Source organism: Scedosporium apiospermum (assembly GCF_000732125.1).
Source record: "Scedosporium apiospermum strain IHEM 14462 chromosome Unknown SEQ_SAPIO_0165, whole genome shotgun sequence".
NCBI lineage: Eukaryota > Fungi > Ascomycota > Sordariomycetes > Microascales > Microascaceae > Scedosporium > Scedosporium apiospermum.
In genome coordinates this window covers 793414-807413 of record NW_015971866.1, presented here as the reverse complement: position 1 = coordinate 807413, position 14000 = coordinate 793414, and the positions used below count along the sequence as shown (strand labels likewise).

The window sequence follows — 14000 nt, the reverse complement described above, 5'->3', positions numbered from 1 at the left end:
ATGAAGCATTGATTTGTATGATTAAACATATACGAAGACACGATCTTTATTTTTCTCTATCAAGATATCATTCGCATGCTTTAAATACTCTCTCCCCGTCTTTGTAAACGCCACGCCACAACCCATGTTTTTGTCTTTTTAACAATGTCGCAATTTTTGTTGACCGCAGGAACCATCAGATGAACAAGGAAAGAAACACAACCATGTAAGAATTAAATACCTGTGCCGTATCTCCAGTCTCATTCCATTAATTTTTTTTTTCTTCTTTTATTTTTGGATTTTAGTCCTCCAGTCCCATAAACGAGGTGTAGCCCCAATAACGTTGGCCCGGAGAAAATGGGCGGATTGTGGATAATATCACCTGTATACCTTCGTACGGACTGTGCCGCCCGATATACCGAGATAGATCAGCCGCCCGCCGAAATTCGACAAAATGGACGGCCAAGCGCAATGTTTTGCCCCCTTTATGTTAAGAATGCTCCATCGAGGCTAATCGACCATTCACTCTAAACCCCCGACCAGGGGAGAGTGGAGACAACAATCTCTCAGGGGGAGAGCCGTTGGCCCCATCTCTGAGCGGCAGTGTTATGCCCATAGGTTTCTTTGCATGGCCATTTTGCAAATCGGGGATAGGGCAGATCGGTCCCCTAGTAGAAGCCTTCTCGTTCGCGATGAGGCCCTTGGTCTGAACGAAGGCGCTGGATCGGAAGTGGTTGGGGCTACGGCTGTAGTAATTGTCGATGATGGGATGAACCATGACGGTTTGCTTATGGATCGTCAGGATCGAGTTTGTCGGCACATTGACCCAGTTCTCTGAGACCCCCAGCGTTAGCAACATGAACACCATGGTTGGAGAAAACAAGGGGCAAAGAATTAGAAGGTGTGTGACCTACCTCTTTCAAAAGTCAAGGGCTCGCTGGCAACAAGCACAATGTCGGCGCCTTTATCACGACGCTCCATGTAGAAATTCTGCCCAGAGGCAGGGACTACCGAAGGCTTTTCCTCCCACTGGGTGCCAGAGGAATAATACAAACTGGCAGCTTCGTCGGTGGAGCTGCTGATGTAGCGCGTGCAAATGACGCTGTGGCCGTCGGTGACGGCAAAGTTCAGGAGGCTTCTCGTGTCGACGTTCTCGCTGTCAATGACGTCACGAGGGATCGAGTCGGTGAGCTCGTTGATGATCTCAATCGTCTTGAGCATGGCCTTTCTGAGAACGGTTGGGCCGAAGCCATGTTCAGATTTCGAGCTGGGATCATGGCCCATCCGCTCTAGGGTATCGAGGAAAAGCGCAAACGCCCACTCGCTATCGGTGCCTCCGACAACGCCGAGATACCACTTGTCGGCGAGGCGTTGGCCCAAGCGGCGCTTGATATGTTTCCAGCCGCCGAGGCCTCCGTTGTGCATCCACATGAGAGACGCATGGTAGAAAGGGTGGCAGTTATCTTCGCTGAGGGTGCCTTCGGTGGTGGCGCGGACATGGGCGAAGATGAGGCGGGAAGCTGTCTTCGAGGCGATGCGGTGGAGGTTGGTGCAGTTCCACGCGGGGATAGTAGAGGTGAAGAGGCACGGAGCGGCGCCGAGCTTAGGATCGGTGTAGAAGCCTATTCCGAAGCCATCGGCGTTGTTCTGGCCACGTCGAGTGTCCTGCAAACGACAAGGCGGTTAGCTCGAGGTACTCACGAGGGCAGTTGCGACCGACGACAGGGCGAGTCCAGAGGACTGGAAGGGAGGGCGAGGAATCAGAGGAGAGGCGGTATTTACCAGACGCAGGCGCGAGTCGAAGGACTGCTTGAGGATAGAGTGGCTCGGGTCGAGGATCAGCTTGGAGAGGAGGATCTCGTCGCTCCCCTTGTAAACCTACAGTGAGAAGAGAAGCCGTGTTAGTAGTCTTCAGTCCTCAAAGTGTATTCCCAAACAGGGAATAGAGTCGGACTGCGTGGGCGTGGGTTGAGGTCCAGCATTACGTACTAAGAAACGGCACATGGCGATAGCTGCAGGTTGGTAGCCAAGTCAGTCATGGAGTGGGCGAGAGACGCAAGAGACGGTGTTAAGGAGGCCGAGATGCGCAGCTTAAAGTCGGTCACGCGATCGGCAGGGCTTCACGAAAGGAGGTGGGCGCGCAGGCCAATGACGGGGATGGGAGTCCAGCTCAGGATCCTTGTTGAGTGTCTCCCTGGTGTTGTTGCTTTTGGTTTTGAGGGACTTGTGCCACATTTCAGGTGACGCCCAACGAGGCGGAATGAATCACATCTGGGAAGTGCAGCACGAAGTAAACTAGCTAACAACGAGGCTGCCAATAGGACTTAAGGTGCACGAGGGTTTTTTTGGGCGTTTGGGAGGCGTGAGGTTAAAAGAGACCAGCTGCAGTGGCAATTCCAGGCAGATGGTGCAATCGCAGGACCCAATCACGGAAGAAGGCAAATCAAACCTTGAGCTTAAGACAGCTGGGGGCAGATGGTCAGGACAGGGCGCAGGGCAGTGGTGACGGTGACGCAGACCAGACAAAGACGAAGGTGTACCAGTACCCGCACCACGCATGTGGCGCATTGTATACAAGCGGTACAAGTACGAAGGAGTTTAATACCGATGATCTTCGAAGGGCACTAATTTAGTGTACGGAGTACTTGGTAGCTAAACTCCAAAGGTACGAAGTAGTGTACTTCGTACACTAGAACTGGTCCCATCACCACCGAGCGGTGACATCAAGGGAAGAGAAGCCAGCACAGGGGTCTGTTTTCAAGGGTCCAGCGCCAAGGAGTAATCAATTGATCAATTGATCCCTCGGTGTAAACATTACGTGACCATTGGCAAGGCCGAGAAGGAGAAACGCCTGATCCAGTCTACCTTGAATATGTGGAAAGGATCAGTCTATCAAGATCAAATGTGTTAAACGGATTGCATTGAAGACCTGGCATCTGCGACAGTTGTAGATTTCGGACGGCTAGTCGCTTTCAAACCGTCCTATCTGAGACATTTCGTTCGCCCCCTTTGAAGTAGCCTGGAGTGCAATCAATACGGAGCACTGATCTCAGGCTTGAAGGATACGAAGTACTTCGTAGTGCAGTCGGAAGAGTCATCAATGATTGATCAATCCAACAAAACCATTGATCAAATCTCTGCCACTCAAGTCCAACAAAAACTTGTCGGTGAGGTGTGGCTAGAGGCCCCATGTGGCTCGATTAGCTGGCGACCAGCCTTTCGCATTGCCCCCCAAGCAATTTCTGGATTTAATGCTCAACCATTTGACGATTGCTTTCCCCCGTCTGCCAGCCCGCCAGTTCTCCTGCCCTCCAGCAGGGAATCCTCCCGCACCATTGGCGCACGTGTGGCGACAACGCCAATTTATTGGAAAAGCCTCAACCACATTCGTTTTTAAGCATTTGATCAAGGTTGAGTGGCAGATCTTGATCTGCGAGTACCTTGTACGGCAGGTGAGTTATTAACCATAAATCACTGGTCCCTGGCAGGAAGAAGAAGCTTGTGCGAAGTAATATCGTCTAGCCTAACGGGATAGTTTTCGCGACCTCGTGGTGCCTTTGCATCGCCGCTGGCTGGCTCGTCTTACCATCTTACCGTCTTTCCCCATGCCCGGTAGGCGATAACCGATAGACTCGTCGGAGATGGTGCGGGTCCCACGATATGCTATTCTTGGGGAAGTTTTGCCAGTCTAGATCGTCGTCTCGTCGTGTATAAGTTTCCTGTCCCTCCTTGTGTCCCTCGCTTATCCCGCCTGCCCTTGAAACCATCTCCATCTCCCCCTCCCCCCCCTTTTCGTGCATTCCCCGTCGTCCTGTGAAGAGGGTGTAAGTCCCATGACCTATTCTCCTCGGAACGTACCTCGCTGCTGGTGACCACGGGTTCGCAAGTGAAAAATACAACTTTCTCTAAGCCTTTCATCTCTCAGTTCTCGGAAACGTCCCATCGTATAAGAGTAGCAGTAGCGCACTCTCTGCCCTTCTTTTTATTTTTATTATTCTTCTGCTCCGAGCTCCCTTAAAATGGAGCTTCACCATCACCAGGGCACACTCTCTCAAAGAAGTTCGTTCGAGTCCACCGTATATGACGACAGTTGTGCTCAAGCATCTAAACTAGAAAGCGGCCGGTCTTTGCTGCGCGGGTTTCCATCTGACACCGGTGAATCGAGGACGAGGGGCTCATTCGAATCCGATGAATTGCTCAAAGTGAAATCCGAATTCTACGAGGAAGATGATGATGTCCTCATTATCTACGGGCGTCGCGTAGGCCGCGGCACCGTCCTCTGCGGAGTTTTGCTCATCTTCAGTGTGTAAGTGACACTGCCGTTTCTTCTTATTCTAGTCATTTTCTCTCGGCGTCTACTCACGCTTTTTATTCAGACTTCTCTTTTCAGTCGTGGGCATTCCAACCTTCATTGCCCGGTTAATATATGCGGACTCGTCATACATCGAAAAGCCGAATCCGATATCTTGCCATTCGCACAATGATTATTGGCGCAAGGAGCCCGTCTTTTCCGCATTAAAGACGGGCTGCATCGGCATCGAGGCCGATGTTTGGCTAGTGGAGGGTGATTTGTGGATCGCCCATGAGTGGTCAGACCTTAGGAGAGGGGTTACTTTCACCAGTCTCTACGTGGAGCCTCTTGTCAAGCTTCTAGAACAAAGGAACTCGTACTCCCTCGAGCACGGCTGGACGCACAACGGAGTCTACGAGACGGCCCCCAATCAGACCCTGGCCCTCGTCATCGACCTAAAGAGCGAGAGCCGTGACACATGGCCGGTCGTCCAGGCCCAGCTTCAACCTCTGCGAGAACGAGGCTGGCTTACCCATGTGACCGACGGCAAGGTCATCTATCGCCCCATTACCGTTGTTGGGAGTGGTAACACAGACTTCTCGACCCTGAGGTCGAACTCGACATTCCGCGACTCCTTTTTCGACGCGCCCTTGAATGCCCTCGCGGATTCCGAATACGACGCCACCAATTCCTATTACGCCAGCGTCTCCTTTACCGAGCACCTGGGCATTTCCCTAACCGGGTTCCTAACGCAGGGTCAAATCGAGAGGTTGAGGAGGAGCGTCAGGGAAGCCCATGCCCGCGGCCTCAAGGCTAGGTACTGGGGGGCGCCGGCGTGGGCTTTAAGTGTTAGAGAGCGGGTCTGGAAGGTCTTGTCGGATGAAGGGGTGGACATCGTTAATGTCGATGATTTGCAGAGCTTTCGGGACTGGACTACTGCAAGAGCGGAACTGCAGGATGAGTAATTAGGGAGAGGCATTGGGCGCATTCCGCGGGATAGATGGAGGAGCGCAGGATCGGAATTGTTGTGATGAAGTAGGGCGAGGTCAGGCATGGTGTGTGACGGATCAGATACCCACGAATCGTATTAATGAAGAGCGAGAAGTGTCTTGATAGGTGCACCTGGACTATGAGAAGTGAAGAGTTCACTCGTTGGGTGAAATAGGCCAACTTGAAAAACTGCCCACACACCTGGACCATCCAATCTTTATCCAATACTCCGGGAGACAAGCCGAGATGGTTCCATTTTTAGAGCGCCTCCCAGTGGATGAGGCAGGAATGATACCGAAGCACGCTGAGACTGTGATATGAAAAAGGATGCCACACCCATGCCATCTACTCAACATTTCTCGAGTCACCTTCTCCATTCAAAGAGACACAGCCTTTGCCACTGCTCCGAAGAGTAAGGGTCGTCTCCCTTGCATGCAAGTCGGCCTTTTCATATCCGAGATTCCCTTGCTTCTTGCCCCCCACTTCTGAGGAACAATGAATTACACAAGTTTATTTCGCACGGGACGAAAAATAGGCATCCGTAGTTCATGGTGTTTGCTTTGGGAGACTCTCCCTTCGTTGGTGGCGTAGGGATAATTTTGAAATCATAAGTTGAAGCAAGGCCGTAGCCACCAATATCCTTATCACACACATATTCCTAACCCGAGCCTCCTCATATCAACGAATCATTGAAACGACTTTCCTAACATATTTGGTAATTTCATCCCTCATTTGGTCGTTGAAGCCAGGGTCCTCAGCCAGAACTGGTACCTCAAAGAGAGGGAGAGACGCAGTGTGCCATCGTCGAGGACGAAAGGGAAGTAAGGGACGGGAAAGAATGGACTAGCATTCCGCGACGGGTCTATCAGCTTTGGAGGCTACGAGGGTATCTCTACCAGCGAACTTGCTCCAACAAAGTGGTTCGGTACCATGTGGCGGGTTTCATTGAAGCAAGGAGGGTCTGGCATGAAAGGGAAGTCCTTCTCGGGCATTGTCGTGGAAGCAGCTCGTCCGCATCTCTACGACTAATCCAGTCTCTCTAATGAGGGCCCGTTCGAATATAAAAATGGACGTTGTTCCTTCTGGAGACTGAGGTTTTGCCCATCAGCCTCCTCCTCATCATCATCATCTTTATCTTCATCATCACTGGTTAACACTCTCCTTCATACAAAAACAGCCAGACGCAAACAACGCTCCCTTCATTTCCCGAAACTTACAAAATTACAAATCCTAATCACAATGGCCCCTTTCGCTCCCTCCAAGCCCCAGGGCACCAACGGCGCCTCCGCCTCCACCCGTAACACCGTCAAGGCCAAACCCCAGAACCAGGAGGCTCTCAACGAGAATCCCAATTTTTCGAACGCTGCCTTCGGCACCTGCACTATCTTGTAAATAACTTCTCGTCGGGAGTCTCCGGCAAGACACGGTCTCCTGAACTCGGCTCCCGTCTACTATCTTCGGCCCCATGCTCCGTGGAACCCATGTCTCGGCATTTTTCTTTTCCCATAGATTCTATCCCCTTTGGGGAATAGAGACGTTGACTCAACACACTTCTTAACGGCCGACCCCAAGGAAAAAAAGGTCTTCTACTCGACCTCACACCTTCTCTCGTCGACGACTTAGCGTCTTGCGGAACAACGAAACGGTTCTATCTCTTCGATTCTTTGTTGCCTTGGTTCTATCAATTCTGCGACTTGATCAGTGCCCCGAGCCATGCGCCATCACTCTTAACAATTTCAGCGGGAGGCTCACCGAGGGCACGTTTCTACATGCCATCAATTTTGGATACGGATCTCGGTAGCTTTTCTTATATATATATATATATATATACGATTTTTTATATATCTGGTTGGAAATAGGGCAGGAGGCCGAGATAGTACGGGAACATGAAATGTACAGTTCAGGAAGTCTTTCACCGGAATATATATATACCATAACCACGGATGTTACGAGAGCACATGGATCGATCCATAGCTTGAGTGATATGAATTGCGAGGACCCCGATACACGACATTGTGTAAACTTGGAAGAGCATCTTGTGTGTAAGTCAAGTCAAGTTCAGTTGCCGACGCTAAGAGCTATAGGATGGTGAGGATGGGTCACATTTCGAACAGATGATGGGAGAAAGTAATGGCTAGAGAAGTGGTTTGTATAATTATAGTTTTGAGGATTTTATCACGATTATTCGGAATTTTTGATACTCACCCTTCGCTGGCTTCTTGTGGACATTCACTCTGGGCATCTGGTCTCTGTTTTTTGGAGTCGATGTCTACACGGGTACATACGAAGGTAATGCACAATGAATTATGCGACCGATGCATAAGACAATGACAGAAAGCCACCACCCTCCACGCCCGCCACACCATCCACACAGCCACATGTTCACCTTCTTCACCGCCTTCCTGATTCCCCCATGTCCGCTTTTCCCCCCCACATCGCTTTTCAATTCTGCACTTCAGAGCGGCAGAATCTAGCCCGCTCAGGAAAAATTTCACGAATTTGACAACTAAAGTCAGAGCAAGTCGATAATTCCGACTTCGTCAATTTCCTTCTTTTCCCTCTCACCACCCACTTTTGCCAGCGATTCTCGAAATCTTGCCAAGAAAAGCCATGGTTACAAAGAGTATTTTGAAGCTGGCCCTGGCCGACGAAAAGGGCACGGATTTTGCCAAGATCAAGGAGAAGCGCCGGTTGAAGGCTCTTCGCAAGGCCAAGGAGCAGAAGAAGGCCGCTAAAGAGAAAGCCGCGAAGGTGTCGGCCGAGCCTGGCGACGGTAGCGACGACGAGGAGTGGGAAGATGAGGAGGAGGAGGAGAACAGTGAGAATGAACGAAGGCTAGATATCGAAGAACTCGATGACAGTGACAGTTCCGACTCGGAGGTGGAGATGGAGGAGCGGTTACCTCGCCCGCCGAAGAAGCAAATCCAGACTCCGGCAAAGTCGAAGACTAGCAGCAAAAACGCCAAGGTGACGGCCGGCGACAGCGATGACGACGAAGACGAAGAAGAAGAGGACGAAGACGATATCCCAGTCTCTGATCTCGAAGATCTCGAAGAAGAAGAAAAGGAAGACCTAATCCCCCACACACGCCTCACCATCAACAATACAGCAGCCCTCCTTACGTCCCTTAACCGGATACGGATACCTACCGATTCCTCGGCCCCGTTTGCGACACACCAGTCTATTACTTCTTCCACACGCACCGCCGATGATATACCCAATGTTTCGGATGACCTCCAGCGCGAACTTCAGTTCTACAAGCAAAGTCGAGATGCCGTGCTCAAGGCTCGGACATTACTTCGTAAGGAAGGCGTTCCTTTCTCTCGACCCAACGACGTATGTCACCTCTCTCCCTCACAGACCCACGCACTCTCTCGCGCCCACATTCCAACTTACCCTTCCTCCCCAACATTACGACCTCTCCTCCCCCACCTCGTTTCCTATACTGACTCTCCTTCCACCACTTAGTACTTTGCGGAAATGGTCAAGAGCGATGAACATGTGGAAAAGATCCGGCAAAAGTTGATCGAGGAGGCCACGGCGAAGAAGGCTTCCGCCGAAGCGCGCAAGCTCAGAGATCTAAAGAAGTTTGGCAAGCAAGTACAGATCGCCAAGCTCCAAGAACGACAAAAGGCGAAGAAGGATTCCCTTGAAAAGATCAAGGCTCTCAAGAGAAGTGCGCACCCGCCTCTATCCCTCTTCGCCTACCTACCTTACTAACATGGATTTCTTTCCCCCCCGTTTCCAGAGCGTCAAGAATCCGGCAACGCAGGCACCCACGAGGCAGACGACCTCTTCGACGTAGCCGTGGACAACGAGCTGCGATCCAACGATAGCAAGCGTTTCAAGTCGGCCGGCAAGGGCGGCCGCTCCGACGACCGCGTCCCCAACCCCAAGCGCCAGAAGAAGAACGAAAAGTACGGCTTCGGCGGGAAGAAGCGCCACGCTAAGTCCGGGGACGCCTTCAGCTCTGCCGACCTTAGCGGGTTCAGCGTTAAGAAGAATAAGGCTGGGTTTAAGGCTAAGAGGCCGGGGAAGGCTAGGAGGAAGGCTATTACTTCGAGGAATTGAGTGGGCTAGGATAAAACAATCGGGGTTTCGTTTCGGGTCGAGAGTTATTTTTTTTTTCCCCTAAGAATACAATGTCTCCAACGGATGCCGCGTCTGGCTCACAATGCACATCGTAAGAGCCTGTCATTTTCACAGGATATTCTGGTCCCTTCTATTTTATGAAGTCTTAAGCGTTACCAAATTTCATGACGGGGTTTTTTTCACTGAGACAATGTGGAAAACTCATGCCTTGGAAGTCTTTAAAAAATGTCATTAAGGGAAATTGCTCGAATCCAGGAATGGCCATCGTAAGAGGATGGGCCTTCATATCGATACATTATCATTCGTTCCACGTTAGAATGCCGGCCCGCATGTACAGTGACGAATGTTATAAAAGAACCGGCGCTACCATCGTTCCTTCTCAGCCACCGTTGCCTCCTCTCGAAACTCGACGTCTTTCTGCTCGCTTTGTTGATCCTAATACCAGATTCCCCTCGACTTCCCCCTCCAGGCCTCGCTAAGTCAATGACCTAAGATCCCCTTTTTTATGTTTCTGTAGCGGGCTGTCCAGCTTGGATGGTGCTCAATTCCTCCTTCTCAATCCCAAGTGGTATATGGTGACTTGCGCACCATGTCCATGTTGGACAGCTAGCTGTGAGCAATGCTCACTCGCGCAACTGGGAGGGACTGAATTCCTCAGTGGAGGCAAATCATGTTCAGGACCTCTAAGGGCAAGTACACAGGAGGAAATGAGAGGCATAGAGTTGAAAACAGAAGGAAAGAAAAAACATTCTGTCGCAGATGATGATGTGATGATAGTAATGCTTAAAAGAAGAAGTCCCCATGCTAAACCATATATACTAGGAAGACCAGGTGGTATCGAACGATGAATGAAAAACACAAAGGGGGAGGGGGGAAAAGGGAGAAAACGCCTGACATATGTAAAGGGACAGAGTGAGAAGGACAAGAAAATAAAGGGAAAAAGAAAAACCAGTCCAAACAACCAAGGGCTGTTTGGGTATGCAAAGGGCACCTTGCAGTTATGCCCTTCGCCTTGTTACACAATGCAACATGTAAAGACAATTCGAAATGCTCAGCGGTAAGGTAATAGGGGTAAAAGTGTTGAAACTGCCGTTACTCGTTGGTTCGTCGGTCGCCGGTCGTCGGTCGTCTCGTTATTTGGTGTCTCGTGTTCGTTCACTGCTGCTGATTCGAATTGGCAACGACACACCAATGACGATGGAATGCCCATGCGCTCTTCTGACATTCTTTGCTGCAGTACTTCGTCCTCCGGCATCGTCGACACTTGGCGAACTGGCGAGTGTATTCCTCCCACTTTCCACACTTGTAATAAGCGCATTGTCGTATGCCCCCCCTGGTATCATCCTTCCTACAGAGATTCCTCATGACGACGCCAGCCCAATATTGCATATCCTGGCTGTGGTATCTCACAGTGAACTTTTCCACAAGAGGGAAAAGGTTGAAATCGTCAGGGAGGAGATACTCCTCCTCCTCAGGCTCATCCTCCTCCAGAGACTCAGAGGAGATGTCTTCACTGTCTAAGAGCTTAATCTCCTTTCCTATCTTCAACCGAGGGACAAGGTGGCTCTTTAGAAAATAGGACCGCAGGCCGCAGTATTTGGAAACGTAAGCAAGTAACTGGAGAGACATCATCACATCTTCCTCGCGGGGCATAGCGGCAAGCATTTGGGTATTTGGGACGAAGTGCCTGTCCAGAAGGTATCGCGGTACGCCGGTATTAGGCATGGCGGGTTGCGGAGGGGTTGTAATTACTGGTCGGTTGGGGCTCAGACCGATTGCAGGAACGGGGGTAGTCGGATTGGCGATACTACCGTCGATCGGGCCGCGATGTGTGATGTTGAAAGCCCCGGCCTCTTGGGTCTCCGAACCGGTCGGGTTAGTTAGGTCCAACGCCGATGCAGCCAGCATGCTCTCGCCCTCTTCGCCCATCGTGATGTCTTGGATTCCAACGGGTGCCTGGATGTCTCCAGTGCCGGACATCTCGGCGTCCGGGGATTCATCAGACTGCATGCTATCGCCTGCCATATCATCTGGCTCAGCGGTGGAGTTCTGGTGCCTGATGGATGGACGACGACGCGAGCGGCCCGTCGGAGCAAGGATCGATGTTGGCCGAACGGTCGGCGAGCGAATTTGAGGAGGTGGGAGGGGTGTTGTCGGGGACGTAGGTTGCGAGGTGAAGCCAGGTTGGCCGAAAACCATGGCCCGGTCGAGTTCTCGAACTGGTCGAGGTAGCCCATCGAGATTTTCCGATACAGCTGAGGATGAGGGCCCGACTGCTGCTGGAGGTTGGGCAACGGAACGCGAGGGGATGGGAAGGGAGCGATGGCTTTCGCCCGCTCGGTGTGTGGAATGTTGAGGATAGCTCGATGAGGAAATGGTTTCGATGGATGCTGTTCGAGGATTTCGTTCAAGATTGGCGCGCTCGGCGAGGGCTGCGGATGAAGAAGAAGATGAGGGAGACTGAGAGTTATACGTCGGAGTTACGTTTAAGGAAGGAGGTGGCGCCTGGCGGCGGAAGGCTCGTTGGTCGGACTCGAGTTGGTTCGAACGATTCGTAAATGATGAAGCCTTACGGTGCTCATGGCTCCTCTGGCGGTGATGTTCCTCAATCTGCTTTTGCTTTGCCTCCTCGGCCTTCTCGCGACATCTCTCAACGACCTTGATGTAATTATCTAGGATGGTAGCGATAACGGGTACCATATCGGCTTCGACAACGCGAGTTCTCACATTTTCCGAGCCTCTGACACCGATATTGACGACGCATTGGAAAGCGAGATTCCACTTCCACATGCCCATCATGTCTTTGCTACGCCCTTGCTTGAGGATGCAGATTAGTCGCTCGATTCCGCCATCGACTGTTAGGATGTCGCGAATGCGAGCAGACGATGTGGTAAGGTATGCGAGATGGTTGAGCGAGTTGATCAAGGGCAGTGTCGAGGTACAGTCAAGAGCTCGACGATCGTAGAGAGCAGTCGTGATGCCCACAGACGCCTTGTTGACGTTGGGGATGCTGAAGTTAACCTCCCTCATTCTGGCGTTACGAGAGGTGCGTTGGAGAGGGAAATATTGAGACAGGTGACAAAATTCGGGGACGCTTTTGGGAGGACCTGGCAGTTAAACTACCCTGCCCTGTCGATGAGAAAAAAAAGGGGATGAATGATAATCTACGACCCAAGCCTCTGATTGCCCCTGGCTGGGGAAATAGAGATTGGGGTCTTGGAATGATGCGGTATTTGGAGATTAATGCGTCGGGTTCTAATGCACGAGATTTATCGTCGTCGAGGATCAAGTTGTCGGCGGCGGGTCGGCAGAGATATCGATCGAGGGAAGTGGCACGAGATGGTCGAAGTCGCTCTAAGGATGGACGCAGCAGTCTGGCGGTAAGCCATCAAAGATGCGAAGGGTCAGGGGTTTGGGCTTCGGGGAAGATCGAGATGAATAGGGGAAGCGGAAGATGGTTGGGGAATGGAAAAAGGAGAAGGCGTGAGGAAGGAAAAAAAACCGAAAAGTCTGCGTGAGAGAAAAAAAGGCGTGCTGGTTGACCACAACGAAAGAGGGGGTTTTGGCAAAGGAAAGACGGCAAAAAGAAGAGGGTTGAGGATTTGGCGTTTCAGGCAATGGAGGAAGGAGGCAACGCAGGGCAGAGAGGCTTGGTAATGGCAGGCGACTTTGATTGTGGGAGTATGAGCATGAGCATGAGCATGAGCGCTGGTCCGCTGCAGTCTTGGACGGGCAAAAAAAAAAAGTACCTGACAGGCCAACTTTGCTCCGCTCGGTCTGGGGTACTCCGTGCTCTGTCCCAGCGCTGGCTACACAGTACATTCATTGATACTGGGGAACATTGGAGTATTAATTAAGCAATTCAGAGGCGATTTTCAGTGGGGGATCGCTGTAAGACTCGACTTTAAAGCGTACGAGGTTCTTATTGATTGATCAAATCATTGATGTACGAAGTACTTCGTACATTGATAATTGATCGATCAAGTACATCAATGCTCGTCGGTCATGCTGGACGAATTGATTGGTATTGATTACTCCATCTTACATTGGTTGATTGATCAATTCAGCCAATCCCTTTACTTGAAGCAGGACGACTCTCAATGTCTACGCACGAAGCAGTGATCCTGTCAACACAGTTAGTGCAGCATCAACAGAACGGTAGACTGTCACCAGTGCAGCACCCGAGGAGAGATTTCAATCAAATTGGGCTAAAGGGGCGAAAGGGCCTGGCCAAGCAGGAAGGGGGAGGGAGGGAAGGGGTAGTTACAGCTTCGAACCCCCAAAAGTCTCCGTCCTGATCTGTCCATATTTACGGACAAGATTTCTTGGCGTGCAGTCTGTTAAAAACGATCCGGATTTGGGCTGGATGGCAAAATCCAACGGCGAGGAGAGTTTGTGGGATTGTAATGTACAATCAAATGTACAAGTAGACAGAGGACAGCAGTTAGCTGCATCAATTTCATTGAGCCCTGCCTGATAAATTCATGGCCGGCCATGGGCGAAATTCATGTGCTCTGAAATTCGTTACATGCTTGCTCGGCCTACAATGCATCAATTGCCACTCTTCCATGGCTCGAGCAAGCCAGGAATTCTGTTGCATGTGGTATTTGTAATGATCTCTGACAGCCCTTGGAACTTTGACCATCCA

General features: G+C 51.1%; 4 protein-coding genes and 1 pseudogene across 4 annotated transcripts; 3 read left to right on the top strand and 2 right to left on the bottom strand.

Moving 5' to 3' along the window:
- Positions 1-469: 469 nt before the first annotated feature.
- Positions 470-2214, bottom strand: SAPIO_CDS10403 (uncharacterized protein; the record flags this gene model as incomplete). Its single annotated transcript, XM_016783994.1, has 5 exons — positions 470-813; positions 894-1644; positions 1762-1857; positions 1969-1991; positions 2133-2214. 5 exons carry the CDS (start codon positions 2212-2214, stop codon positions 470-472), a joined length of 1296 nt encoding a protein of 431 aa, XP_016638829.1.
- Positions 2215-3998: 1784 nt separating this feature from the next.
- SAPIO_CDS10402 (Uncharacterized protein) lies at positions 3999-5235 on the top strand (the record flags this gene model as incomplete). The annotated part of the gene is made up of 2 exons (XM_016783993.1): positions 3999-4285; positions 4356-5235. 2 exons carry the CDS (start codon positions 3999-4001, stop codon positions 5233-5235), a joined length of 1167 nt encoding a protein of 388 aa, XP_016638828.1.
- A 1264-nt stretch (positions 5236-6499) lies between these two features.
- SAPIO_CDS10401 (uncharacterized protein) lies at positions 6500-6883 on the top strand (the record flags this gene model as incomplete). The annotated part of the gene is made up of 2 exons (XM_016783992.1): positions 6500-6648; positions 6793-6883. The coding sequence occupies 2 exons, from the start codon at positions 6500-6502 to the stop codon at positions 6881-6883; spliced, it is 240 nt and encodes a 79-aa protein (XP_016638827.1).
- Positions 6884-7870: 987 nt separating this feature from the next.
- On the top strand, positions 7871-9331 carry SAPIO_CDS10400 (uncharacterized protein; the record flags this gene model as incomplete). The annotated part of the gene is made up of 3 exons (XM_016783991.1): positions 7871-8596; positions 8729-8936; positions 9009-9331. The coding sequence occupies 3 exons, from the start codon at positions 7871-7873 to the stop codon at positions 9329-9331; spliced, it is 1257 nt and encodes a 418-aa protein (XP_016638826.1).
- A 1176-nt stretch (positions 9332-10507) lies between these two features.
- On the bottom strand, positions 10508-12382 carry SAPIO_CDS10399 (annotated as a pseudogene; the record flags this gene model as incomplete).
- Positions 12383-14000: the final 1618 nt, after the last annotated feature.